Here is a 27,959-nt window from a genome sequence, read left to right on the forward strand (position 1 = left end):
GCCCGGCCGCCTTGGCAGGAAGCCAACCACACCCGGATGTGGTGGGTGGTGAATGGGATGGGGCGGAGAGTCCCTGCCTTGCCGCGGACACTGGATGGGTCCCTTACGCGGGTATCCTGCAAATCGCTCAAAACAGAGGTTCCACGAAGGGGGCAGAGCAAGATTTCTTGCTCTATTTAGAGTGGGTAGGGGGCTTCAGTTATTGGAAAAGGAACTCCTGAAGGGAGCGTGTATTAGAAAAGACCAGAAACCTCAGTGGCCCCATCTCACCCACGAATGCCCACCACCGACTTCTCTGGCAGCTTCCGGAGGATCCCCCCACCCCCACCCCATAGCTGCCTCTCCATTTAGCGTTCAGGTGATGCAGAGACGCAGGAGCTACTGGGTTCTAGTCCGAACCCTGCCCCTTTCTGCTCATGCCCCTGGGCGACCCGCTTTGCCCTTCTTTGAGCCTTTGTTTCCTCATCTGTAAAATGGGGCCAGGGTTGGAGGAGAGGGCCTGGAGAAGCCCTTTCGCCTCGGACACTGCTGGATCCTGGTTTCTCCGTACTGCACGCCCCCTCCTCCACAGCCCCGCCTCCACCCCGTCCTAACTCCACCCCCAGCGAGCGGCTTCTCCCCTGACGCCGGCCGCTAGGGGTCACTGCCTCCCTTTGTCAGCGACGGAGGAGGGCGGTTAGCCCTTCGGCCCTCTCCCCGGCGGAAGGGCGACCGAAGGGGCATCTCCCGAGCAGTGGGCCTGAGCGCGACCCCACGGTCCTCGCTGGGGATCCGCCTCTGCCTGCGGCCGGAAGGTGTGCGCGGCGGGGCGGAGGCCGGGGCCGAGCGCGGGCCGCGCGTGGGAGCCAGGAGGGGGTTAACGCTAACCCCTCCCCCTCGGGCTGACATCACGGGGAGAGCGGCTGAGAGGCTGGAGCTCGGCGAGTGAGAGAAAGAGAGGGAGAGGAGCGAGCGCGGCTCGACTCGGCGCCCGGGCAGCTCCACATTGTTGCGGATCGCCGGGACCCGGCAGAGCGAGCAGCTGCGGCGCTGCGGGGACGCGGCGCCCCGGGTCGCTCTCCTCGCCTGGAGCCGCACCGCCCGATCGCCCGGGCCGCCGAGCCGCGCGCCCTCCGCCTGGGCCCCGAGCCCACCGCGCCGCCCGCCCGCCGCCCTCGCTCGTCCCGCCGCCCTCGGAGGACGGCCGCTCATGGACGCCTTCAAGTTGGAGCCGAGCGGGAGGGTGTGAGCGCGCCGGGGGCCGGGAGCCCGCGCCGGGCAGCTGGGCGCGCCGGGGGTGGGTCCCTCTCCCCAGCCCGGCTCTGCGTGGAAGAAGAGGGCGGGGACCGGCGCGGGGAGGAGAGCGGAGGAGGAGAAGGGGGCATGACTCGTGCAACTTGCGGCGGGCATCTGCCGAGCCTCTGAGCCGGCGGCCGCCCGGGGCCCGGATTGCGTCCGCGCCGATCCCACCCAGCCCACCCCGCCCCGGCCGACGGCTGAGGTTGACCTGGATCTTCAGAGCGCCCGCCGGCCTGCAGGGATCGCCTTCGTCTTCCGGGCTGCTTTCTGGAGCGCGAGGAGCGCTCTCCTCGCGGCCCCTCTCGCCGGACCCCCGGACCCCGATGGCTCGGATGGGGCTTGCGGGCGCCGCTGGACGCTGGTGGGGACTCGCTCTCGGCTTGACCGCCTTCTTCCTCCCAGGTAAGCGCGTTCCGCCTCTGCCTTCCCCCCCACCCCCACCCCCATCCAGTGCCTCCCCCGGGACTGGGAGCTGGATGGCGGGCACGTCTGGGTTGTAGGGAGTGAAAGGAGCCAGAAAAGTTGGGTGACGGCTTAGGTAAGGGGGGTAACGGGTGGCACGGCGGAGAGAGAGAGGTTGAGGAACCGAACAGCCTGCCCTGCAGGGAAGCAGTAGGATGCACGTCTCTGTGTAGCAAGAAAGCACTTTCTCCGCGCAGTTTTTCACACAAAAATAATAACATGTAATAGCGTTCTATTTATTTAATAACCAGCTCTCAGCTCGGGAAGCAGTTTGGAAACACTTCATGTTACATAAATGCAAAATAATCACCGTAATCACCGTCTCGGGGTACGAGACAACAGCCCCAGAGGGAGGGCATCAGTCTCGGATCTGGTGGGCTGCAGGGCTTGGCGGATAGCAGGGGGGCTTCGTTTCTTCTACCAGCCCCTTTGCCAGATGGTTTCGGGCGCTGCCGCACCGCGTCGCCCCACCACCGACGCGGAGAGCCCGCTCCTGCGGCAGGGCTCACCTGCGGTTCCTTTACCCGGAGGGTGAGGCCCCGGCGGCGCGAGATCGCAACCTCCCCGCCTTGCGCAGGGCTGGGCTTCGCCTCGGAACTGCAATCGCAGTTTGGGGGGCTCTCCCCGCAGGAGGCACCGCGGGCTTCGTGCCAGCCAGGTAGCTGCATGACCCACTTTCCCGAGGGTGCCCCGCGTGTCCTTCCTTGAGATGCTGGCAGCCGAGGGGTTAACGCGACGCCCAACCCCGGGGGTGGCCCGCGGTGGCCCCTCTGACGGATGGGGTGGGGGCGGAGGCTGGGACTGGCCCGGGCGTTTTGTGCTGGGGAATGAACTGGAAAATGCGTTTAGGAGGCAAATCCGACCGAGTCCCCTCGCCTGGATTTAACCCTTTGTGTCCCTGGGGAAGCTGCCTGGCTCCCACGGTGGCTGGGGACACCGCGCGCCAGTCGGGGCTGGCGGGTGGGGTGGGGGAGGGGTTTGGGGGAGTTCCTCCAGCCTTCGTGAAGGAAACCTGAGACTACCTCCCGCGCTAGCTAGATGGGGGGCTTGGGGAGGGGGCTGGGCAGGGTGGGGGCTTGGCTGGAGCACGTGGCCCCGACCTTAGGTGGCAAAATAAGGGGCCGAAGTACAGAGAGACCGGCTCCGCGTGGGGCGAGAATGTTGGGTCTCGGCTGTGCCGGCAGCTCCGCGAAGGAGGTACGTGCGATGTTGCAGACTCGGAGGGCGGTCTGTTATCTGAGGGCCAGCCAGGTTGTGTGTTTTGCGGGGCTGGCCTGCACTTCTGGAAGGGAGGAACCTGGCCGCATTCACTTTTGTACCCCGTCTGCCACCAGCTCACTGCCAGGGCTCCGAAAATGCCTCGGAGTGGCCGATGGCAGAGAAAGTGGTTTGTGAAAGCCCGCACCATGGTGCCCCCGGCCCTGCAGCCTGGGGGGCGCTGCCCTGCTAGGTGTGCGGGGTGAGGGTAAGTTCCTGGGCACACAGGTGTCACTGCCCATTTCAAAGAGGCATGGTTGAGTCCCTCCGCGCAGCAGGGTTGTTCTGGTGAGAATGAGAGGTCTTTATCTTTCCCTGGACCTCCTGGGAAGCCAGCAGGAGATGCTAGAAGCTCAGGCTTTAGCACTTGTCCGACACCAGGGTTTGGGCTTCTGGGAACCCTTCAATCCCATATTGCCCGCACCCAGAACCCAGCAAAAGGACAGCTTTCCTGAGGCCTGCGTGGCCCAGCATACTAGGGGTTAACCTAATCCTGGGTCAGACAAAGAGCGGGAAGGTTTGGGGAGGGGAAGTTCACTCCCCCCCATTCTCCCCTCCTTTTGTTACTCTCTTCCCCAGCTTTGTGGTGCTGTGCTTGGTAGTTCATTCCTTCTTTGGGAGACCGGAGGCCTGCCCTACTTCCTCCCACTCAGGAAGTGGGGGCAAGGAGGTGACACTGTCACCTGGCTCAAGTGTAGACACTCCCCCCACCAAAAATCCAGATTGAGGAGGTGGGACGCAGAGAAGGAACCACACAGCTCAGATAGGCAGTTAATAAGCCTCCTTGATTGATCGTAATTGTCATGGCTGGGTAGCGTCAGTCAGCGGGGCAGGCAGAGTTCCCCGACCCACCAACCTCCTCTACGCGGTGCCTGTGGCCCTGGTGCCTCTGTGAAGGGAGGGAGGTGGATGTGGTAGTGCCCACATGACACTTGGACAGAGGCTGGTGGGCCCAGAAGTCGCCCTCCCACACCCCGTTTACCATCACCCTCAGGCACCCTCCTGATTGCCCGCTGCTGCTTCTCTCTGGGGACTTGCCAGCCTGATGCTCCTTTCTGGGTTCTCCTAGGCTATGGCAGGGAGTGTGGAGGGTGGAGGAGAGGAGCCCCCCGGGCTGTGTGTGGTGGCCCACGGACTTCAAAACACTCCAAATCCGGCTATTGATGTGTAAGCACAGAAGTATGTTTTCAACAACACAGACTTTCCCAGGCAGGGTGGTGAAGCCCCACAAGCCTCTGAGATGAATCTGTTCACTCAGAGGCCGGGGCCAGTGGGGCACGGGGGCTGCATCCCAGAGGGACAGGAGGAGCCCTGGAGAGGAGGCAGAGAACCTGTCTTAGAAGCAGGTGCGCTGAGCTGGTGTCCCACCTACACCACACCCTCCCTAATTGGCTTCCCCAAACCTTTTGTCTGGAAAGAGAACACACGCCCCAGGTGTCACACACACCCTCGGAAGACCTGTCGGGCCACAGCACCCCCTTCTCTGCTGCCTATGCAGAGCTCGCCGTCATGGTAGTTCCCTTCGAAACCTGGGGTGTCAGGACTGTTGGGTCATTCTCCTCTCTCCCCATCGCTCACAGACGGTGGTGTGCTCTGGCTGCTGGGCAGGACGTTATGGCAAAACCAATCCTGCTGGCCTGGGGTTTGCAGCGCGGGTAAGCAGGAATCCCAGTGCCCATTTCGGAGGCAGCGCTGTGGAATGTCTCAGACTCAGATTCAAGGCCGAATAGTCAAGGCTGGAAGGGAGGAGGAGATATGGCAGAGCCTGGGCCCAGCACCCTGGGCTGAGTGGTCTAGAAAGTGTCTCTGAGCCTGACTCTCTGTGTTTATGGGACAGGCCGCCCCTTGTTGCCTGATACTGGCCTCGACTCTGATATCCGTTCCCTTCTCGGCTGCTCAGCTTTGCACAATGAATCCACCTCGTTGGCCTGACCCGGGACCCAGTTGTACACTGCCAGGATGGTCTCCGGCCAGAACCCTAGTGCTGACGGCTGAGCAAGTGGGCCAGGCTGGGGAGGGTGGGGGGCAGGGGGTCAGCCCCAGTTGCTGTGCCTATGATACTGCCATTGTTCAGCAGCTGACTAATGTTCATTGTTCAGCACAAACAGAAAATACCCAAGGGAGGTGTGAATATACCTTCGATTTTCCTGATTGTATCTTTCCTGGTTAACCTGGTAAATTGAATGGCTCCTACCTGCTGGGGGAAAGAGTGAGGGTGTCTGTATATTCACCTGTTTTGCTGATTTTTTTTTTTTTTTAACTTTGAATGTTAGCCAGTGGGCCAGGCTAGAATGGACATTAGCCAGCTATGGGACTTAGGCTGTAACATTTTTGACAATCTGCATATGGCCTCACCTTCAGTATAGAGTGGGTGCACACACACGTGTGCAAGACTGTGTGTGCATGTGTTGGTCATCTGCAATTTACTATGCACATGCAGACCCACGGGGGCTAGGACCAGGAGGTGTGTGCACTGGGATCTGTGGGTCACCATGGTGCAGGGGCCATAAATATACATCAAATGTATATTCACATGCAATTGATTTCTTATGGCTTTCCAACTAGGATTTTGTGAGTGGCTGTGAGCCTTGGTAACACCTGTGTTTATGTCAGAGTGTCAGTGAGGGTGACTTTGGAGGAGACCTAGGATTTGCCCTTAGCCAGCTCCTTCCAAGATGAGCTGCCATATCCTTTGGGGCTGGGAAGCCTAGACACTGCCTTATTTTTCTGCTCTGCCCTTGGCCTTAGACTGGGCCTCTGCATCCTCACAGGGAGATGCTCACCTGGAGAGACTTTCCGCTGCTTCTCAGGATTCCTGAACAGCTGGGAGGGGCCACAAGAAATAGAGTTTCAGCTACTATTTTGGCATCTTTGCTTCCTGCATGAATACTTGGGGGAAAGGATCAGCTGGAGAAAGGTGATGTACTCTGGGCATTTAAAAAGGAGCTCTGAGTCGTGGGCTGTGAAAAGCCCTGCTGAACCATATGTGTGCCCAGGTTGGCAACATACATGTACCTGGAAGCATCCCAGTTCATTCAGCAGAAAGCAGGAGCCCCCTTGTTGAAAAGACAAGTGGGGATGAGGGGCAAGGAGTGGAGAAGAGGGCAGTCCTGGGATCCCAGGACCCGGTGCCCGAGTCCAGCTGACAAATGTTTCTGCCCCATGATGCCCGCCCCTCTCCATAGAGACCAGGTCTGCAGAGCCAGCAGCAGATGTGCTGGCTGGGGCAGGAGGTAACTTAAGATCTGAGCAGGGATCACCTTGCACAGGGAAAGCCCTGAGCTGGAGATAACACCCCTTAGTCTGGTTAACCCTTTAAGCTCTGGATTCTCTTGCGCTGTTTGGAACTGGGAAATGGGGAGAGGGAAAAGCTAGGAGAAAACACATCAAACCTAATATCTGAACACTGACAAGGAGAGATGAACTCAGTGCAACAGGAGAGACCCAAGAAGGACACAAAGAAAGTCTTCCTGACAGCAGACTGTAGGCTCTTCAGGGCAATGGATAATCCCAAGGTTTATTCTGGGGTAGGGGAGGGGCAATGCTTATGTATTCTCAGGGACTCATGGGATCTGTGCCTTTCACAGTCTTCTGGGGCAGAGTAGCAGTGGTCCCAGGCCCCAGTCAAGAGGGAGCAGCAGATAGCTCAGTTCCTCTTCCCACAACCTGGAGATCACCCCATCTTGGCCACCCAGCAGAGTGAGAGAGCAAAGCAAGGCCAGCTGGACTGGATTTGAATCCCATCTCTACCAATTGCCAGCTGAGTGGACTTGGTTAAGTTGCTTTGTAGGCCTCAGTTTTCCCATCTGTAAAATGGGTTTCTGCTAATACAGCTTTCAAAGGAGGTTTGTGAAGATTAGATTGACAGTAATGTATGAAAAGCGCTTAGTGCATTGCCAGGCATGTGATAAATGTGCAGTAGTGGTAGCTGCTCTTATTCCCTACACCTTTCCTCTGAGTGGTCCTGGCCCCCACTGTGTCTACCACCTGGGCAGTGCCAATTTCACAATCCCTTGAGAAAGAACCACACAGCTGCCTGCCCACTGCTGACCTCTCATCCCCACCTGGAAATGATGGCAAAGGCTGCAGCAGCCCTGGGAGACTCAGGTGGCCTGGTTGGCTGCAGGCACCTACCTGAACCCAGCCCTGGTGGTCATGTATGGCACGAGCAGCAGGTGCTGTGCACCTTTGCTCTGCAGCCTGTCACCGAGGGCTCTCCCCCGCACCTGCCTCACTCCCTGGCTGGGGCCCAGCTGGGCACCGTGGCCCATCTGGAGTGCTGGCTGGGGCAGCAGCCTGAGGCTGGCATGGAGGGCCTGGGATTCGGCCCCTGCGAACTTCCACACTTGGGAGAAAGGTGGGCCACAGGACCCTTTCCCAGCAGTCCACGGTACCGGCTCTTCAGGCGAGATGGTACAGTCAGAGAGGTAGAGACTCTGTCCTGGGGTCACGCCCTTCTCACTGGCAGAAAGTCCTTTTGGTTTCTCCAGCTGAAGGTTCAGTCCTTTCACCAATAATAATAAAGATGTTTGTGACAGTCTTTTCAGTTCATAGTTTCAGTTGATCCTCTCAGTGACCCCATGTGAAGGGTATCAGTAGTTCTCCCATTTTACAGATGAGAAAAGTGAGATGTAGGTTTAGTACCTTGCTGACCATCTCATGCCAGTGTAGCCAAATTAGATTTCAGGTCTTCTGACTCCAAATTCAGTAGATGAGGAAGATGAGATGGGCTGGGCTGGACAGATGCGGAAGAGGCTGAGCCAGGCCACGAGAGAATGTATCCGGTGAGGTGGTCATTCACTTTGCCAGCAACCGCCAGCTTACACTCTGCCCCACAACAAGCAGAGCATGGCGGCTCCCTGGAGAAGCGAGGGATAAGTTAAGGACGTAGGTTGGAGGGTGGCCCAGCTGGAGCTGACCACAGAGCCCAGGTTGGCACAGAGCACAAGATGCCCAACAACAGAACAGCTTGGGGGGGGGGGGTGGCGTGTCAAGGGGAGCATGTCCTTTCAGATGCTAGAGCACCACTCCCGGGGATCTGACCTGAGACGTGGGCTTGGCCCCTGAGGTGTGAGCACAGAGCCTCAGGGCACAGGCAGGCACACAGCCAGCGTGTGGGCCTGGCCCGGGGCAGAACGGTGCTCAGACAGCATTGTGGACTTGACTGGAACAGTGGAGAGGGGGAGGGGGGGTGGGATTTGGTAGGCAGAGTCGATTCCCTCTCCTGGGCTATCCCCCACCCCTCTCTGGTCCACGCAGACCCCAATTTCATTCCCAGTTTATGAGGAGTCTCATTACCAAGCCACAGACAATAAAACCCGCCTGGCCACTCTGGCCCGGATCTCATTAGAGGACATTAGTTCCGCTGGCTTGGTGGCTCCACTGGAACACAGCTGCAGGCGTGGCCCAGGCAGCAAAACAGGCCAATGGCCATGGGCACAAGCATGTCCCACTGGGAGTTCGAGTTTGATCTGTGGGCCTAAGCAGGGTCCTCCTTCCCCACCCGCACCCGCACATTCCTGGAATGCATGTTCCCCAAAGCTGGAAACATGGAGTCCCTCCTGCCCACTTGGACCCTCAGTTCTGCTCCCCACCTTAAGGAGACAAGGACACAGCTCCCTCCAGGGCTACGCATAGGAGTCCGCCTTCTCTGAGAAGCTCAGCAGATCATTGTCATTCCATAGAAGAGGGCAGAGGGGACAGCACGCCCACCCCACCCCCACCCCCCCAGATCTGAGAGACACGTCCTAGCAGCAGAGGTGGAGTCTGGAGCCTTCCACACGGCCTTGGCCTGAATCTTAGCCCATCTTTCTGTCCAAAAGGCGGGGGTAGAGACCTGGGGACCCCATGTGAGAAGCATTTTTCATTCCCTATAGATGCAGTTTCACCAGCTGGCAGCCTCCGCAGGGGCTTCCTGGCCCCTCCCCTCTCCCCAAGGTGGAGTGACTTGCCCACAGTCGCTGTGATGGAGCCCTGGTTCCATCTTGGGGTTCTTCCCACCAAAGACGGGATTATTTCTTTCTCAGCAGATTCTGGTGTCTGTTGACAGCCAGCCCCTCTGCCTGTGCCCTCCCCCTCTGCTTTATCTCTCTTCCCCCGCAGACCAACCAGTCACCACAATACCACCAGGGCTCAGTGGATGTAGCCATGAAAAACAAGACGAGGGCAAAGAAAACCTTGCCCCTTCTTGGAGCCTCAGTCTTGTAGAGGAAAGAGGGTGCCAGGCCGGAGTAATTGGTTCTTAGCGCACACGGGGGTCACACAGGCCAGCCCACACTTCAGCACGTGAGCGCCCGCCAAATCAGTCAGCGGAGGTGGGAGCGCCAAGCTGTTTGGGAAGACACAGGCAAGTCAGCCCTGCTCTGGAGAAACGGGGCCTGGAGATCTATGCCAGCCCCTGATGCTCCCCTGTAAGGCCCTGCAGCTTGTCTGGAATTCGAGCCCCAAGTGGGATTGGTGGGCTGACTCCATGGGCTCCATTCCCTGACCCCTGAGCAGCGCCCCAGGTATCCCCTCCGTCACTCCTGGTCTCTCCTGGGCAAATGCTGTCAGCTGCTGGGACAAAGGAAGTAGACGAGGTGCCTCAGAGCCAAGCCAGCCTTGTCGCCACTTGACCCACTTGATCCCACTGCAGGAGGGGCTGGTAGCTGCGTCCTCATTCAGGGACTCCTGCAGCAGCCCCTGGCTCACCTCCGTCCCCAACTCCTGGCTCTCTGGCTCCAAACTGCCTACACTGCTTCTTGGATGAATATACCTAAAGCGTGCCTGAGAAGGATACTCACAAGCCCAGAAGCATTTGATGGCTGCCCCCTCCCTGGCTCAGCTCCCACCACCCCTCCCTGCATGGCTGGCCCAGCCAGCCACACTCCCCATGCTTTCCCACCTCAGTGCCTTTGCACATGCTGTTCCCCCCCAAATCGCCCTTATTTCCCATATCCAAAAACTGAGGTCGAGAGCTACTTTTATCATGAAGCCCCCAGCTGGAGATAACCTCTCTCACTCAAAGCCCCCACCCCCCGTCCCCAGCACCTCATCCATGCCACCCATGGCAATAACCACTCTGCATCTTGCTATAGTTATTTGGGCCTGGGATTTATCTTCATAAGACTGAGAGCTCCAAAAGGACAGGGCTCATTGTTGACAGAGCTTGGAATCCCTAGGGCCTTGCACAGGGTTGGCCACACCATGGGCTGACAGCACTGTAGTAGGTGGATACATCATTGCATAGTACACGCTAAGTGGATACGTTGTTGCTTGTTTGGACAGTATGATGACAACAATAACAGCGAACTGTTATCAAGAGTCTTTAGACACTCAGACACTGTTGTAAACATCTCACGTGTAATCACTTATTCGGTCTTCATAACAATACCTCCTTCTTGTGGAGGATCCTTCCCCCCGTCTTTAACATATGAACAAAGGAGACCTGAGCAGAGGCTAGGTAACTCGCCTCTGGTCACATAGCTAGTAAGTGGCAGAGGCAGGATTCACATCCAGGAAATCAGGTCCAGTGTCCATGATCCTACGATTTGGCTAAGCTGCCTCTCTTCTGGGTGATGGAAGAAGACAGCTAACTAAGCCTGGAGTAACACAGGACCTTGCCTCAAGAATGCCCATCCCCCCTGCATAGCATCTTATAGCCTACCCTCCTGCCCCCTTTGATGGTGCAGGAATGACCTGGGGCCTCCCTGGAGCATTGGGGAGTTATTAGTGCTTATCATCAGGGAGTTTCGGCGGTTGTTACTACTTATCCTTTGGATACATTACAAGTACTAAAAGTACAGTTGTTACATTCCTGGTATATCCTGCCACCGTCACCGTTGTGTCTTGAGAGTATTAATGTGCCTGTGCTGGAGGGAAATGTCTTGACGTTATTGTTGTTTCATCCCCTGAGCCTTTGAGCATCACTGATGCCGTTTGGGGGCCTCCCACCATGTTTCACTGTGAGACTAGAGGCAGGTGTAATAGCTCCTCTCAGAGAATCTGCCTGGAACTGCCCCCAGCAGGTGTTCCCAGGCTGGCCCCAGATCCTGGGTGGGTCCACAGCTCAGCAAACTGCTCCTATGCCAGGGCCTGTCCTAAGCTTCTGGAAGGTTCCCGTCCCTCCTGCCCTCACCCAGAGATCCCAAAAGATGGCAAGGGAGGTGGCCCCTACCTGGGGAGAGGGGCAGGGAGAGGATTTAGAGTGTTCACCTGTGCCGGCTGCTTTGATCTCCTGGGATGAAAGGGCCTGGTGCTTCCTGTACCACAGGCAGGTTCAAGCCAGGGAGACGGGGACAGAGGCATTGGCCGCCTTGCAGCTGAGGTATGAAACTGTCCCAAGAAGGAGGATCGTGGGAGCAGAAAAATCAAAACCCTTTCCCAGTGTTGTGGTCAAGGACCAGGAGTGGACTCCAGATGGCCCACGTGTGGATTGTCCTCTCGAGGGTCACCTGGGGCCAGTGCTCCTCCGGCACACACTGACCCTGCAGATTACCACGTGCGCTCAGGCCTCACAAACTCCCTTGCTTAATTAGGAAGGTAATTCAGCTGCAAAACAGTCATCTGATATGTTTCGACGCCAAAGAGAAATTCCTCCTAGACCCTCTGCTGTTCTAGATTATCCATGCTCCGTTAGTTTGAATTACAGTGCAACTTCTGTGGCCCAGACACAGGCCAGAGCTATGCGATCGGTTCCTGGAGCTGGAATCCGCCCGGCACCCGGGAAGTACTTGGAAGCAATAGGAGGAAGGAGGGCTTAAGACCCATCTGACCTCCATGCAAACCTAAGGATTGCCTTGTCAGCACAAAGGAGCCAGCTCTGCCCAGAGCCTGCCTGCCCCAGGGCCTGCGATGCCCACGGGTGCTTTTGAGTCGAGCCACTTTCGTGCCCCTCTTGTGTGCCCTCTGGGCCAGGCCTCCTTTGAGGGTTTTAAGTCAGTGGCAGAAGCTTCTACAGCGGCTCCTGGGTAAAAATTGGAGCAGAGGCAGGGACAGGCTTCTCCGTGAGTGTGAGTAAGATCGGAGCAGAGCAGCCACACTGCACTGGATTATTTTATTATGATTGCCCACCTCCCCCATCCCCAAACCATCCTGATCTCATTGGCCTAGATTGCTGCATCTCTCAGAATGATGGATGGGCAGGGTGGCCGGCCCTGCTACCGAGACACCTCCTCCCCAGCCCCTTCCCAGATTTATTCCCTGTGTTTACGGTGCCCAGAGAGTAATCAGTGTCCTGGGCCGGCTGCGCACTCTGATTATCTCCGCTCGGTTGATGGATGAGCCTTTGGGGAACTTAGAGGACAACCCCCTGCCCCTGCTCCCCTGTGCCCGCCCCTGCCTGGGCCTCAGCACCCTTCCCAACCTTCGACGCCTCCCAGGAGTCAGATAATGGGCCTCTGGGCTGGAACCGAAGGAGGGGGTAGTCGTGGAGGAGGAGAGGTGACAGTCTTTGGCCCCCACCTCTCAGCACTGCTGTGGGATAACTGGAAAGGGTCTCTGTGGCTCCCCCTTCCCTCCAGGGAGCCTGGGACAGCGGGCAGACAGTGCCACCAGCTAGCTTCTCTGCAAGTCACCCCCCCCGCGCCCCCCCCCCACACACAGCCCAGCTCTGTTCAGAAGCACCCGTCCCAGGAAACAGCTCCATTATCCTCTCCCATCTCCCATCACTCCATTACTCCTACCCCCTCCGCACTTGTGTACACAGTTTGCACTGTAATGATAATTTGTGCTGGTTTATGTGTTTCTTTGCAAGTGTTTTTATGTCCTGTGTGTGTGTATGAGAGAGGTTTATGGTTTGTGTGTGTATGTGTGTGCCCACGCATGAGGTCACGTGCTCTGTGTGTGTGTGTCTGCTCCCGATCAGACTCTGATTGCCATCTTCTCCCCCATGGAGGTGGGGGGCTGTCACCCAGCTCCCTGCGGGGAGGGCAGAGTCTGGATCCTGGGGGGTGAGGGGAAGAGTAAGGAGAGGCAGGCAGTCAAAGACGATGGCTGTCGAGGCAGGGTCTGCACTGTCCCCCAGCCACCAGTTAGAGAATGCAGAAGGTCAATCTTAGATAACTGTTTTGTCTATAGGATCACAAACAACTGGTTTGACTATTTTTTTCCCGGCAAATTGACTGAACCCACTGGTTGTTTTGGAGCCAAGCAGTCTCTGCCTTTTATTACTTACATGTGGCCGTGTATATATCTATGTCTTGTCTTCTCCAGACTTGAGTTCCCATCACTGGAAAATGGGGATGTGATACTGGGAGATTTAGAAGTGGTAAAGAATGCATGTGGCCATATGGTGTGATTAGCACGGTGCCTGGTACAGAGTGAGTCTTCACACCACTTGGCTGTTATTAGCTACTGCACGCCTAGGGACCCTGGGTCTAGAGGAAGGTCACTTCCCAGGGGCTGGGAAGCCAGGCCCAGGAGCCCTCCCAGCAGTTCATGACCCGCTGGGTGGGGTGTCCCTCAGCAGGGCTCCTGTGACCTCTCCATGGTGATCAACTCAGGAAGAGTCAGGCGCTCAGGCCCCTGGGCTCCTGGAAAACCATCCCCCTGCCCAGATGGTCACCTGGAAAGGTGCCTGGTGACCCTTGGAGCCATCCTGTGCTCCCTTCTTAAAGGGTAGTTAGAAGCAAGAGTTACATGCCCTCGACCAAGGTACCCCAGGTGCAGGAGTCCGGCTGCCCCCAGAGCCCGATGCCAGCACTTGTGGGACTCCCACTGCCCTGGGTGTGTGGTGGGAGAGGGGTGGCAGGCCCATTCCAGCACCCACTCAACCCCGTGTGCACTGATGCCTCCAGTACAGCATGGGACAGCACCAGCCCTCTGACCTCACACGCAGCAGGTGACACCTCAGAGTGCCACCTCTGCATGCCTGTAAGACAGTGGCCTGGCTGGGAGATGGAGAGGAGGAGCTGGGGCCTCATGAGGTATTTACCTAAGCCCGTCACTCTCCCTAAACCCTCCCTGCTGGGACATGAAGGGGCGGGGGCGACTAGGCTGGGGCTGCGTGCTCCTTCATCCTTAAAGGCGGGTTATACATCTGAGCCCACCTGGCCCCTCCCAGCCCCAGGTCTGGGAAGAGCCTCCCAGCTGGGCCCGCAGCTGAGGGTGCCTCCTGCCCTGCAGGTGAAGGTGGGGAGGACCAGAAGAGTAAGTCACAGAACCCTAGAGTCTCAGGGTTGGAAGGGGAGTCAAATAATGTAACACCCATTCACTTCTTAAAACCCCCCAACCACATCCCTACCTGTTGGTTGATCATCCAGCTTCAGCATGAATACCTGCAGTGATGGGGAACTCACCACCCTACATGGAAGCCCATACAGCTCTGACTGCCCCAAATTCTTCCTTTTACTGAGCTGAAGTCTGTATCCCTGAAGCTCCCACCTCTTAGTCCTGTTTCTGCCACCTTGGAATCCTGTAGGACACATCTGATTCTGCACATGGGGGTCCTTCAGGCATTTAAAGATGGCCTCTGGCACCCGGAGTCTTCTCTCCCATGAGCTCAGCCAGCCAAGTCTGACACCCCCTCCGTCTCAGATGCTTTCCTGGGAACCAAGTTGTCTAGATCCCCGGTAACAGGTGTGATGCTCCAAACGCTGGCTGACTGGCCCAGGGATTTCAGCCTAGGCGTCCCCAGCTGCAACCACTGTCCCAGGGGCCAGGAGGAGGGAGTGGGTTAGCTGCCTTCACCCTTCCCCACCTCCACCTCACCCCTTCCCAACCCGTTTTCCTTTGGATTAACAATAAATTGCAGTGAAAGATCCGTTTATCTCCAGTGGGAATTAAGGAATTAAGCTGGTGAGGGGCCTGAGAGAGGGAGCATATTGCAGAGATTCAGGGCATAAAGAGGACAGTGGGGGGGGGGGGACCCTCTGCCTGCAGTCACCTCACTGTGAGGCGGTGGGGGCAGCCCCCTAATTCTCCCAGCAGCCTGTGCCCTAATTGGCACGGGTGGGGACCGGTTGGAATGGGTGTGGTCACCGGTGGGAGGCGGTGCCCACAGGGATGCCTCCGGTGGGGTGGTCTCCTGGCAGCCTCTCCTGTCGCCCGTTGGTGCCTCGTGCCATGGTGCAGCGGCTCTGTGGCATGTCACGGCGCTGGGAGAGCGAGCCACGGCATGTGGCGGGGTGAGGCACCTCACCATCTGACCTTGTGATACACACACTGTGATACAGATTCTGCAGCCGCAAGTCCGTCCCCCCACCCCCCACCGCCGCAGGCAGTTCATCAGTACCGTCCAGGCACTAAAAGCACGTCCCCTCCCCGCCCCAGAAGACCCTTGCGGGCTTCTTAGCCATGGATTCCCGTGCCCATTGGTGAGATGAGTCTTTGGCCCCTGGAGAGTCTGGGCTTCTCTTTATCCTAAGGGTAAACCAGAAGCCTCCATCCTGAACCCGAGAGGAGGTTAGCCAGGCTCCACCCCCCAACACGTGTCCACCCGCCTGAGCCCCAGCGCCCCGCCCCCAAAACCCAGGAGGCGTGGCTTGGAGCCCCTTCTTCCCTGTCCCGCAGGCTCGCTGCTCCTTGCCAAATCCCCACCCCAGCCCGCCTCAGATGGTGGTCCGCTTGCCAAACCTGCCAAACCCTGAGGCTGAGCAGGGAGAGATAAGGAGCTGGGCTACCCTCGGAGGGAGGGGGCGGGGAGGTGAGAAGTGAAGAGGGGATGGGATGGCTCCTCTTTTGGCCGCCTCTGGGTCACCCAGACACGCCCCCAAATAATATTTTCTATCGCTGTCATCCCTCTCCCTCCTGACACCCCACCAGGGTGGGGAGTAGGAGTCGATATTCAATAGTAGCAGCCACTGGGAAGGGCGGGGGAAGATAAAGACGGAGGCCGGGCTGGGGACAGTCTGTGGTGGGTGGGGCGGAGGTGGGGCAGCCTCCAGAACGGGGCTGGGGAGTTCCAGAGGTGCTCGGGATTCAACACTGGTGTAGGGGTGAAGGCGCAAAGTGGGCCCTCAAGTCCAGGAGTCTAGCTGGTTAATAATTAGTAACTCTGGTTAGTAAATCATTAGTGTTTTCTCCCCAATTTCAGCTCCCCCACCTCCAACCCTGGAGATCCTTCTAGGCTCTGCCCTCCCCCTCTCCCAGCTGCTTTCTGGTCTCTAGAGCCAGCATGGTGTTTAATCTCCAAGAGTAATTAGTGACCTGCCAGCCTTCCCACAGGCTCTTTGGATGCACCTAGATATTGCCTGCTGGGAGGGCAGGCCCTTCGACCACCCCAGAGAGCATCTCAGTACTCTCTCTCCTTGGCCCCCATTGACTGACTTAGTTGGGCCCTTTCTGCTGGCCAGATGGGGTCCTGGGGTGATCCTGTGGGTAACTCTTCCCTAATCCTTTAGGTGAGGTCAGTTAGTCAACAGATGTTCTTTGAGCATCTATTAAGTGCCAGAACCTTATGTCAAGAAAAAGTACTTTAAGCCATTCAAATTGACATTAAAGGCTTTATTCAAAGGCGCTTGGGGTGGGGGCAGGGCACGTGTCCTTGAGGTTTGGCCTTTGGGTGGCATTTTTCATCTGTAACTGCTGGAACACTTCCCATTGGCAGTTGTCGGGGTTTCCATGCCTTTTCCTGGCTCCTTGGTGCAATCCCGTCCTGGTGGCTATCAGAACAGTTCTTTCTAGAACTGTTTTTGTAAGCCGTGTGGTCAGGGGACGGGGAGATGGCAAAGGAAGGGCAGAAAAGGGAAAAGGGAAAGGAGACAAGGGCTGAAGCGAGGGCACTGGGAGCCTCTCCTGCCTGTTTCAGTCCTTGGCAAGAGCTGGGATTGAGCCCAGTTGTGATGTACTGTCTGAAAACAGGTGTCCTCCCGCTCTGGGCTCTGGGATGGCACACAGAGCGGGTCTAGGGAGTTACTCGAGTGATTATAGTCTGCACAGTGCTGCATTGGGCTGCCAAGGAGACACCTGGGCCCTAACCTGGGGGAGGCTTCCTGCGGGGAAGTGACCTTGATGCTGAGACCTGGAGTCTGAGTAGGAGTGGCTGGGGGAAGCGGCAGAGGAGAATGACCAGGGCAGTCTGAGGGAGGCCAGATGCAGACACACATGAAAGAAGACTAGACTGTCTGGAATGTCTTCAGGATGGGGGAGCCGGGAGCTTGTGGCGATGGAGGGCACTGGGAAGGCCGTGTGGAGGATTTTGGCCTTCAGAGAACAATCCCCTCTATCTGCTCTGTCCAGTTTCAGCCTGACCTGCACCCCAGACCAGCTGGTCTGACTGTCAGCTGGACAGTCCCGCTTCAGGCCCCGCGTGCAATCCTCCTCTTCCCAGGACACAGCCCTCGCTGGACTCTCCCCATTTCTGTGCTTGGAACCCCAATTTTGCATTCAGTGGAGCTCTGACCAATTCTCCTCCATTCTCTGCATCTGACTTGTTGCCAGTTCTTATTGGTCCCATTTCTGTCAGACCCCCACCCCCGTGCCAGTCCCGCCACCATCACCCTCTGAGACATCCGGGGGCCTCTCCCCATTCCTGTGTGGCCTGCACACACTGAGAGTGAGGAGAAGTTGGGGCATGGCATGCTCTTGCTCTGCCTGAAGCCCTCCTGGGCTCCCCAGTGCTGCTGTCTTAAACACAGACTCCGTGATCCAGGCCAGGGCTCTCACCCCCCAGCTGGCACTGCTGACGTCCTGGGCCAAGTAATTCTGTGCATTGTAGGGTGTTTAGCACCATCCCTGGCCTCTACCAGGTGGATGCCAGTAGCATACTCCCACCACCCCCCACCATGTGACAGGAAAAAATGTCTTTAGACATTGCTGAACATCCCCTGGGGGCAAAGTTACCCCCAGTTGGGAACCACTGGTCTAGGCTCTTGCTGTAGCCAGAACCTACTTTTCCAAAGATATCTCCCCCTGCCTGACTTGGGCACATTCAAGTTTGCAGCCAGAGTTAACTGCTCCTGGCTCCTCCACTCCTGCCCCTGGGCCTTGGCTCCTGCTGCTGGCTGAGCCCAAAGCCCCAACATGTGAAAATACCTGTGAAATACCTGGTTCCCAAATGGCCCCTTCCCCAATCTCCTGGTACTATGTTGTCCGGTACTGTCTTTCTTTCCTCCCCTCACCCTAGACGCTGAGGTCTTTGCAGGAGAGGTCTCAGCCTTACAATCTCTGCAGGCTCTAGCTCAGTGCCCTGTACACAGTAGGTGCCCCGTAAATGTACAGTACACCGATGGGAGCTGCTGGCTTGCCCTCCTTCTCAAGCCCAGTAAGCTCTGAGGTTTCCTTCCCCCGCGCACCTCGCTGTTTTCCTGGCACTTTGTTTAACCCCACAGCCAAGATGCGAAAACTGCTCTGCTTCCCTCTCTCCTGACACCTCCCATACTCATGTTGTGTTGTTTGTGGCAAACAAAAGCATCTTTTTGCCATTTAGTCAACATTTACTAAGTATTTACCTCCCATGCATCGACCCCTAGGGAGTAGGGGGCTCTGTAGACGCGCATGTGTGAAGGTGTGTGTGGATGTGTGGTTTCCCAGGGTGTGTGTTGGTGCATTGCTAGGTGCAGGTGTTTGTGTCTGACTTAGAACTTGTGCCATCCATGCCAGGGTTTGTTGGGGGTCTGCTCCTCCACTAGCTACTCCACTGGCCAGACACCCTGGGCTTGTCCCCTCTACACGCCCTCCCTCATTTTTCATTCCTTTGCTCGCACTGTCCCCTCTGCTTGGTGGGCCTGATTTCACTGCCTGGTAAAGTCCCAGTCCTCCTGCAAGTCCCTTTCTTCTCTAACTCCTCTCCCCAAGTTCATCATTTTCTCCCTGGTACTGTCATGGCACTTGTGAACATTCCTACCATAGCACATGATCACGGTATTAGTTCATGGATCCCGTGTCCTTAAGCCCGGGACGATATCACTCATGTGTGTGTATGAGTGTGTGTGTGTGTGTTTGTGTGTGTATAATCCCTACTTTCAGGCACTTGATAGATTCTTAATACATGTTTATTAAGTAAATTGAAGTAAATTGCTTATTTTCCTAAAGCATTTTCTTTGTACTGTTCTAAGAATGTGTCTCTGATTAATGACTTTGCTTAATCATTCTGCATGTGCCCCCATGTGTTTCTGTGCCTGCAACCATGCACATATATACACGTCTATATGTATACAGCACTATTTAACTGCACACGTGTGCTTGATTGGACATGCATGCGTGCATGGGTCTCTGTCTCAGTGTTTCTGTAGATTTAAATGTGGGTCCCCCCCAGTGCAGCCCCTCTCCAAGCCCCTCACCTTTGAGAATTGAAGGAGTGAGGGTGAGGGGGCTGGGTGGTGAGTCCCCCCAGGCAGCTTTCTCCAGCCACCTGAGATCTTCCTCGCAGAATTTCCTTCTGACCCCAGCCCATGGTCTGTTGGAAGTGACCAGGGGCTTGCTGTCCATCCTGGGGCAGCCGAGGGTAGGCAGGTTAGGTTGGAGGGCAGGGCCTTCTGTGGCCTAGTCACATCATACCCCCTTCCCGATCCATCTCTGCCCTGTTTAATTGGAATTTGTCTAGTGGAGACCATCTGTTCCATTCCATCCTGTTTCCATGACAACCAAGTGGCTTGAGACTGAGGTTTGTGGTGAGAGAAGTGGCCTGGGGGATGCTGGGAAAAATCAGTGATGTCCTCCCCCTCAGACCGGCTCTGCCTCGCCTTTTCCTTTCTGCCCTGCCCTCACCCCCAAGCCCAGAGCCAAAATAAAGCTATTGCCTGCCAGGGCGTGAAGTCCCCCAGCATCCCCTCTCCCAGCCCAGCCCAGCCCTGCTCTCTCCCAGGCTCCTTTGGGTTTCCTATACACGGCTCCCTCTGGCTTCCATTCATAAGCTCTTGCCACCAGCAGACTGGGGAGCTAGCCCTGTCCTACCCACACCTGGGACTAGAAGGGAAATCTGGGGGCACAAAGCCCTGCAGTTACTGCCTGCACTTTTAAGCCTCAGCCACCCCTGCCTCCAAACCACTTCCTCGCCCCATCCAGGCATCTTAAGATCTCCTTCAGCCAGGGATGACACACATGCACACCCCTCACTTTACAAGCATCAGAACTTTCAACCCACTTTGATGGTTGGTGCATTTCCCCTCCCTGGCCAGTGTCCAGGGAACCTCAGTCCCCACGGACCTTCCACGTGACAGGACTTTGAGAGTGGGGTCCCTTGCTTCCCTCGCAAGGGAGTGAGTGCTCCCTCAGCCGCCTTAGAGGCACTCAGGGCCCCGCACAAAGGACTCTTGTCAGAGCCCCCTGTACCCAGGGCTCTCCCACCCACCCCACCCCCTGGCCCTAGTGAGCAGGGTGGCCCCGGCAAGTGCGTGGCAGATAGAAGAACTCTGAGCCTGGGGGGTTGTGGGCAGCTCTGCAGCTGGATGGTCCCTGGATTCCCGGGGGTTCAGACAGACTCAGACACACTGGGATGAGGGTGAGGCTTTTTCTCTCCTATTTCTGGACAGACAGTTCTGTTTTCATAGTGTTATTTTCTGCCCTAATTTCCCCATATATGGCAAAGCCTCTTCCGTGCCTGCTCTATTACCAGGGGACCCGCCTGTCTTCAAAAATAAGTGGTGTGGCTTGTCAGGTGACCCGTCTGTCGCTCTGGTCCTAGGCATAAGGTGCCGCCACCTGGATGTGGGCGGGGAGCCTGCCCAGAGGTGGGGGTCCCAGGATCTCCCCAGTGCCCCCCACCCCAGGAGAATCAGTCCGGGGCAGAGGAGGGAAGAAGACCTCAGAACGTCGACGCTCAGAGCAGCTGTGCTGAGCAGGGGACACCACATCTGGGGGCTCCGCAACCTTGCAGACGTCTCCTAGTGGCCGGCCTGCCTCTGTCGGGGTGGGATCTAGCTCCCTGCCACCCATCCTTCTTCATGTGCCTCTTCTTTTATTATTGAGACATAATTCACCTACCATAAAATTCACCCTCTTAAAGTGTACAATGCAGTGGGGTTTAGTATCTTCACAAAGTTGTGCAGCCATCACCACTCCCTCATAGAGAACATTTTCATCACCCCGAAAAGAAACCCTGTACCCATTTGCCATCATTCTCCATTATCCCACCCCCTCCAACCCCTGGCAATCACTGTCTACTTCTGTGTCTCTGGATTTGCCGGTTCTGCACAGTTCATATAAGTGGAATCATACCCGGAGTGGCCTTTTGTGGCTGATGTCTTTCACTGAGCATCCCATGTGCCTCTTTCCATGTCACCACCCTGATTCAACAGCACCAGTGGCTCCCAGTTGCCAGCAGGGTGAAGGGGGTGAAGTGCAGACCCTTGTCTGGTACAGAGCCCTCTTTAAACTGGCGGCCAGTTCCCTTTCGTGTCACCTCCGCACCACACAGCCAGCACGTTAGCCACAGCCAGGCTTTTAAAGACCGTCTTCCCTCTTCCTGTTCCCTCTTCTGCCTCTGAGGGACTCCCGCTTATCCTGCAAGACCCAGCTAAAAATCTCACCTCTTCTGTGCTCCTCCATCACCCTCAGAACCACTCCTCATCTGAACTCCGGTGGATTTTGGTTCATACTTTAAAAAACAAACAAACAAAACACAGCACTTATCACTCAGTAATTATTTGTTTTCATGTCTGGTCCTCTGCTAGACTGAGCTTGCACAGAGAAAGAAAATGTCTTATTCTCTCTTATTCCTCTACCTTCCTACCTCTTGCCGCTTCCACCATCGCCTCTACCCAAATGAATTAGCGCTGTGCTTGGCACACAGTATGTGTTCAGTAACGCCTCACAGACTTGAAAGAGCCAGTGTCCAAAATATCCTGGAGGAGAGAGCCCAGTGCGGGAGACGGGGAGAGCAGCGTGAGGCTTAGGCCGGTGAGGTGAGCAGGAGCCCAGTTGCCCAGGGAGCTTTATGACAAGGTAAGGGTGGTGGCCTTTACACCTGTGTCTGATGAAAACCTCCCCATCCTTCAAGGGTCCCTTCAGGATGAATGGACTCTCCCTGACCACCCCAGCCTGCAGGGATATCAGTGGTCCTAGTGTCCTTGCCAGATGGAAACTACTAGAAGGCAAACGATAGATTCTAAAACCCTCTTCCTCTTCACCCAGCCCCATGGGGAAGAATTGAGGGTCCTCTGTGACCCTCTCTCCTCCTATAGACATTGGCCAACTGAGTATAAAAGCGGGTTGATAATAACACGTACTTTGAGGATTTCCTTGAGGAGTGAATGAGAGGGGGCATACAAATGCTCTGAAAGGGCCGGGAGAGCACTTATTCTCACATGTGCTATCAGCACAGATTAACTGAGGGAAGGAAGTGGAGGCCCGGGGTCTCTGGCTTGAAGGAATCACCCCTTCTCTTTTCTTGTCTTTTATGTCATTTCCAAGAGATTAGAAACCCTGATGGGGCAATTCCATACTGTTTATTTGAAATAGGCTGGAAAGCAAACAGAATTGTATTTTCTTGGGAGGACGGTGATGAGGGGGACAAATTAAGCCTCCACGCCTACTCCGAGGGCTGGGGATGTGGAAAAAAGAGAGTGGTGCTGGGTTGGGGGCGTCGGGAAGTCCCTCCCTCTTCACAGATACCAGCAGTTCTGGAGCAGAGGGAATCGGGTCCTTCCTGCTGCCGGCAGAGCAGTGAGGGGCTGGTGGCCAGGGTGGGGCGGGACCAAGTGAGGCCGGCAGCCTTCTCCACGGGGAGCCACCGGAGCCGCTGGCCCTCCCCACGGTGCGATCCGGTTCCCAAGAAGGGTGCCTGGCAGACCTCCTGCCCCTGCAGAAACAAAGCTGCCTAATTGCCTTTTAATCTGGGGATGTCAGTCCGATGGTGTTGGTGCTGAATTGTAAGGGGAGATAATATCTTTCCCTTTGAGTGAAAAGTTATTTGATCTCTGTGTGTCAGAGGAAGCCCTGTGCCCAGGGAAGAGGTGGGACGGAAGGAAAGGTGGAAGGAGAGAGAGGAGAGAGGGCCTGGCTCCTGGCTTAGCTGAGGCTTTATTTCTCCCCATAACAATCATAAATAAAGGGGAACAAGCATCGTGCTTGTCTTGGCTCAAGGCCATTGTTTGGTGCAGGCTTCCTCCTCACCCCTGCCCCTCCCAACCTCCCTTTCAGGCCCAGGATGGGGAAGACAGATTGTCTGCAGGGAGAGGGAGTGGGCTGCCAGCTGTCTTACCTGGAGAGGTGGGAGAGGTGGGCTCCCAAGACCTGAACGCATCCCTCCCCCGCCCTGCTCTGCCTCTGGCCTTGGCTCTCCCTCCCCATCTTTGCAGAGGCTGCTGAGATGTCCCAGGTGATTACAAGAGCCTCCTGACCAGTGCCTCTGCCTCCACTCCCTACTGTGTCAGCAATCTTGTCCAAACCTAACCTGTGTTCCCCCTCTACTCACACTCCCCAGCGGCTCCCGTCTCGCTCAGAGGAGAAGCCTGGGCCCTCCATCATCTGGCCCCTGCACCTCTCCCCTCCAGCCACAGCCACCAAACTTACCAGGCACACGCCCACCTCAGGGCCTTCGCACCTCTACTCCTTCTGCCTGCCATGCCCTTGTCCCAGGCGGCCACACGGCCGGCGGGCTCGCCTCCTCGATCCTTTCCTCAAATGTCCTTCTCTCAGTGAGGCCTTCTGTGGTGACCCTTGGTCTGAAGTTACGCAGCCCTCGCACATACCCACACAGACACACCCACACAGTGCCCTTGAAAGTCCTGCTCGCCACACCCCGCTCCAGGAGCTCTCCCTGACCTGTGCATCCCAAGCCCTCCGACGGTGCCCCGCTTCCTGCAGGGTTTTACAGCACCTAGAGTGCTCTCGCCTCATCCTCCTAGCATCCTATGCAGGTCAGGGTGGGCATCCCTGATTTACACTTGAGGAAGGTTCTGAGAGGTCCAGGACTTGCTGGAGAATTCCACATGTGAGCGGCAGGCTCTTAGCCGGAGCCATGCACATTTTTTCTAGAAGCTTCTGCCGGGCTGAGTGGAAGAATGTCCGAGCCCTCCCCCAGCCTCGGGTCTGTCACCGTGGCCTGGGATGCAGGCTGTCCTGTCCTGGGAGCGGCTCACCACCTGCTGCCCCGTGTCCCAGCTCATCTAGGTCCCCTCCCACCTCCTCCCCTCACTCCCTGGCGTGCACACAGGCCCAGCTGATCTTTCAGCCCTTTTTCTGCATCTGTCCACCTGGCTGGAGAGACCCTCCTGGGAGGGGGCAGGGTGGCCTGTCTTTACCCCAGCGAGGAGAGTCAGACCCCCTCTGAGCCCTCACAACGCTTAGTACTCCAAGTTATAGATGGAGAGGTGGACACTGGGGGGGCCCGGGAGGGCCCCTCCTGTGCTTGGGTCAGCTCTCGGCCTCCGGAAGCCCTTCTCTCGCAGCTCTGGGCTTTCTCCATCTCAAGAAACTCTGGGGTAGCCCCTGGAAAGATCCAGAGGGAGAAGGAAGACAGCCCTGCCCTCGGTGCACCAGCAGGAACACAATGGCAACCAGGGACACCAGCTATGTGGCCTTGGGTGAGGCGCTCCTTCCACCCCAGGTCCACGTCCCTGGTGCTAAGGTGGGGTCCCCAAGCCTGGAGCTGGAGGGGCTCACGGGAGCAGTTTTCTGAAGGAGCTGAACCCAGAGGGTTGGGAAGAGCGGTGACTGGTCCTGGAGAAGAGGCGTGATGCGGTGGAGTAGATGATGTGGAAGGGCCGAGCACGCGTTCAATTAACCTGGCAATGAGCTACCTTGCGTCGTACGTGATTGACCCTTTGGGGATCTCACTTGGAGCGTTGAAGTTGGAGGGAGTTACCTTAGCAATAATGCAGGGTGACAGGAATCAAATGTGGAAGTCACACAGGAAGCGGGATTGCTGACGTGGGCCAAGTGTGCTTTCGGGGAAAGAGCACCAGCCTCGGAGTTAGGAGTCCTGCTCAGCCACTTGTCGCCGAGTCACCCTGGGCACTCTCTGGCCCCAGTTTTCCCATCTGTACAGCAAGACCGTTAGACTAGCTGTCCCTGTGCGGTCCCTGCTGACCCATCCTCGCTGTACAGTGACATGCGTGGGACCAGTGACTAAACTTCACCACTTGGGGAAGTCCAAGGCACGCAGAGACCAAGAAGGGCACAGAAGAATGTGGTGCTGGGACTTCCCAGGGGCCAGCTGGTCCCTGAGCCCTGGGGATGTCCACGTGCCTTTGCTGTCAGACATCTCTCTGTCCCTTTGGCAGCCAGCGTGAAGGCCCTTCCTGACTACCTTTGGGCCTCAGAGCGGAGCCAGACAGGACCTGGCCCCCTCTGTCTCTGCCAGGAGCGATTCTCAAACCCGCCAGGGTCCCAGACCCTTTCCACTGGGGTGGGGGAAGCTCAGCACCTTGGCCCCTCCAGTTGTACCAGGCATCAATCAATTCTCGGTGACTGATCACTAAGGCCTGCGTGCAGGCCCTGGCAGGGTGCTGGGATCTAGCCTTGAGCAGGTGGGCGCCATCTGTGTTCTTATGGAGCTTGTGGTCTAGCAGGGAACAGTGAACAGGTTACTACAGGTGTGGCAGTAGCCAAAGAGATGGCCTGGTGGGAGCACACAGCAAGGAGGCTTAACCCAGTCTGGAGGGACCTAAAGGATGAAGGGACACTGGAGAAAGAGGAGAAAGAAAAGGGAAGAGCACACGTGGGGGCCCTGCATCTGCAGAAGGCGTGGTACTCCTGGGTGCTGGCAGGCGTGATGGGCGGCAGCACCTTGAGCTAACGTTTACTGCGCCAGGCTCCGCTCTCACTGCTTCCCTTGTAGAAATTCACTTAAGCTTCCCAACAACCTATAAGGAGTTTACTGGCATTTTCTCCATTTTTATAGATGAGGAAACAAGTACGATACAGAAAGCGTATAGTCACACAGCTAGCCAGTGGCAGAGCTGGGATTTGAACCCAGGAGCCTGATGCCAGAGCCTCTCTGCTGTACAACTCGAGAGAACTGGGATCTCCAGCAGACGCCCCTGATGAGGTAGGACCAGGACAGGAGCAAGTGGCAGGGCCAGGCCCGGCCCAGCCAAAATCAAAAGGGAAGACACGCTTTCTTGCGGCACAGAGCTGGCTTGGCGCAGTATACAGACAGCCTCTTTCCCCAACCTGGGACTGGCCTGGATGGCATCTGGTGGTGGCTGATTCTCTCCCGGGCTCTGTATGAAAAGGCATGGGGAAATGCACTTGCTTTTCAGTGAAAGGGATCAAGATGAAACAGCAGGAAGAATTTCCCAGCTGTCATGACCATACGCTATTAAAACAGGCAGCCGAGGGAGGTGGAGGCCCCTCATGGAGAAGGTCAATGTCTTGGTTGCTCAGAGCTGCAGAAGAGGGGAGTGGAGGCTGGGGAGGTATGGGATGACCCCTCGGCTCAGCTCCGAAGGTGAGATACAGTCAGACACATCGCAGGGCACTGTCCCACAGAAAGAGACATCCGCTGTCCCCAAGCTGGTGCCCCCCTTTTCCTGGGACCCTGTCTGCCCCAGCCCTGCCATCGGACTTCATTAAATTGCATTTTCCCAGAGCAGGGCAGACCAGTGACAGAATGAGTCAACGCCAGCTTGCTACAACTGTCGCCCCTGGAGCCGGCGGGCACGGAGGGAGATAATTGGGAGTGGTTTGACAGCTTAATGTCTGGGGTTGGCTTCCCAGAGCAGTGGAGGGGTGGGGCAGGGTGGACGCAGGCAGCCAGCACGGAGGAGGCAGGGTGATGGGGGCGGCGTCCATCCAGATTGACCCCACCGCCAGCACCGTTCCCTCCATTTCCTTATCAGCAGCTTGTTGGGCAGGAAAATAAACATGGGGAAGGAAATTAGATCTGGAGAATAAATGAGGCTTTCTTTATTAATTTGTCAGAACTAATTAACATCTCTACCAGATTCATCTCCTCTCCAGCTGCCCCCCTGAGCAGGAGGAAGGGAGGAGTCTGGAAGAGGCCGGATCTGGGCTTCGGGCTCCCATTCTAGGGACTGCAGGCTGAGAGGGACCCCACCAAGTTCTCTTGTCCACTTACCTGGGGTGCTGAGTCCCGTTGTGGGTGACACAGCTCGGGGGTAAAGCCCCAGAAAACCCCAGCACCAGGTCTCAGCTACTTCACCTCTCTGAGCTTCTACCGAGAAACCGAGTCAGGGCCTGCCTCTCCACCGGGGGTGTTGGGAGAATGTGAAGCAGCAAGTATTGATACCTTCTGGGTGCAAACTCAGCTCTCGATGTTACTCTGGGGGATGGAACATAAGTAAAGCATTGGAAAGATCTCACAGTTCCTTCGTATTCACAAGGTCATTTTGGTTTGACCCTAACAGTAACCTCAGGAGGTATTAAGAAACAGTCATTGGTGTTCCCGTTTCACAGATGACCCAAAGGGGGCACAGAGTGGTGAAGGACCTTATGGAAAGCACACAGCAAATCGCTGTAGAGGCAAGACCAGAACTCAGCTGGGCAAGTGCTCTGCTCCCCGGCCCGGCCCATCCCCCGCAACCCCTGGGCTCTGCAGAGACCTGACTCATGGCCAGAGCCTCACCTACTACCAGATGCCTCACTTCCTGGGTTTGAGCTCAAGGTCTCCAGCCCAGGAGCCTGCCCTCGCTACCGGGCACTCCTTCAGGCTGGCCCTTGATGTGGGCGAGAGTGGGGATTCGTCTTGCAGAGTGGGTGCCTTCCCTCACCACCCGCCCCCATCCCAGAACCGGGCCTAGCCCCGGCCATTTCGGAGAATAACCAGCTCTGAGAAACGCCTGTCCACGCCAGGCAGGAGGAGAAGCCCTCGAGAACCAGCCACGCCTTGGTTGCAAAATCCAGTCTGTTCTCTTGCCTGCCGTGCTGTGGTGGCATCCTAGAGGCTCCATTCCTGCCGACCGGCTGCTCCCGGGGGGCCCTGGGAACACGTGGAGGTGAGCACTGCCCAGCCGGTAACATCTCCCTGCAGCCCGAGAGCTCGTTGCCTTCTGTGCGCGGAGCCGGTTGCGGGCTGGCTACAGAGCAGAGACTCCCCGGCTGGCCAGGCCGGGGGGAACCTGAAGGAAGCGTGGACTGTCCAGCTCCTGTATTTGAAATGAGGAAACTGAGGCCTCAAAAGAGAAAGCCACGTGTTTCAC

At 56.9% G+C, this 27,959-nt stretch overlaps 1 protein-coding gene across 2 annotated transcripts in view; it reads left to right on the plus strand.

Annotated features, from left to right (window-relative positions):
- Window positions 1-1,183: 1,183 nt before the first annotated feature.
- NECTIN1 (nectin cell adhesion molecule 1) overlaps window positions 1,184-27,959 on the plus strand; it is an 89,801-nt gene continuing 63,025 nt past the window's right edge. For both annotated transcript variants that reach the window (XM_059929285.1, XM_059929284.1), the window contains exon 1: window positions 1,184-1,680. In XM_059929285.1, the coding sequence (XP_059785268.1) occupies window positions 1,602-1,680 (79 nt within the window). In that variant the 5' untranslated portion in view covers window positions 1,184-1,601. The remainder of the gene's footprint in view (window positions 1,681-27,959) is intronic.

This window comes from Balaenoptera ricei, chromosome 8 (genome assembly GCF_028023285.1).
Source record: "Balaenoptera ricei isolate mBalRic1 chromosome 8, mBalRic1.hap2, whole genome shotgun sequence".
Classification (NCBI taxonomy): Eukaryota; Metazoa; Chordata; class Mammalia; order Artiodactyla; family Balaenopteridae; genus Balaenoptera; species Balaenoptera ricei.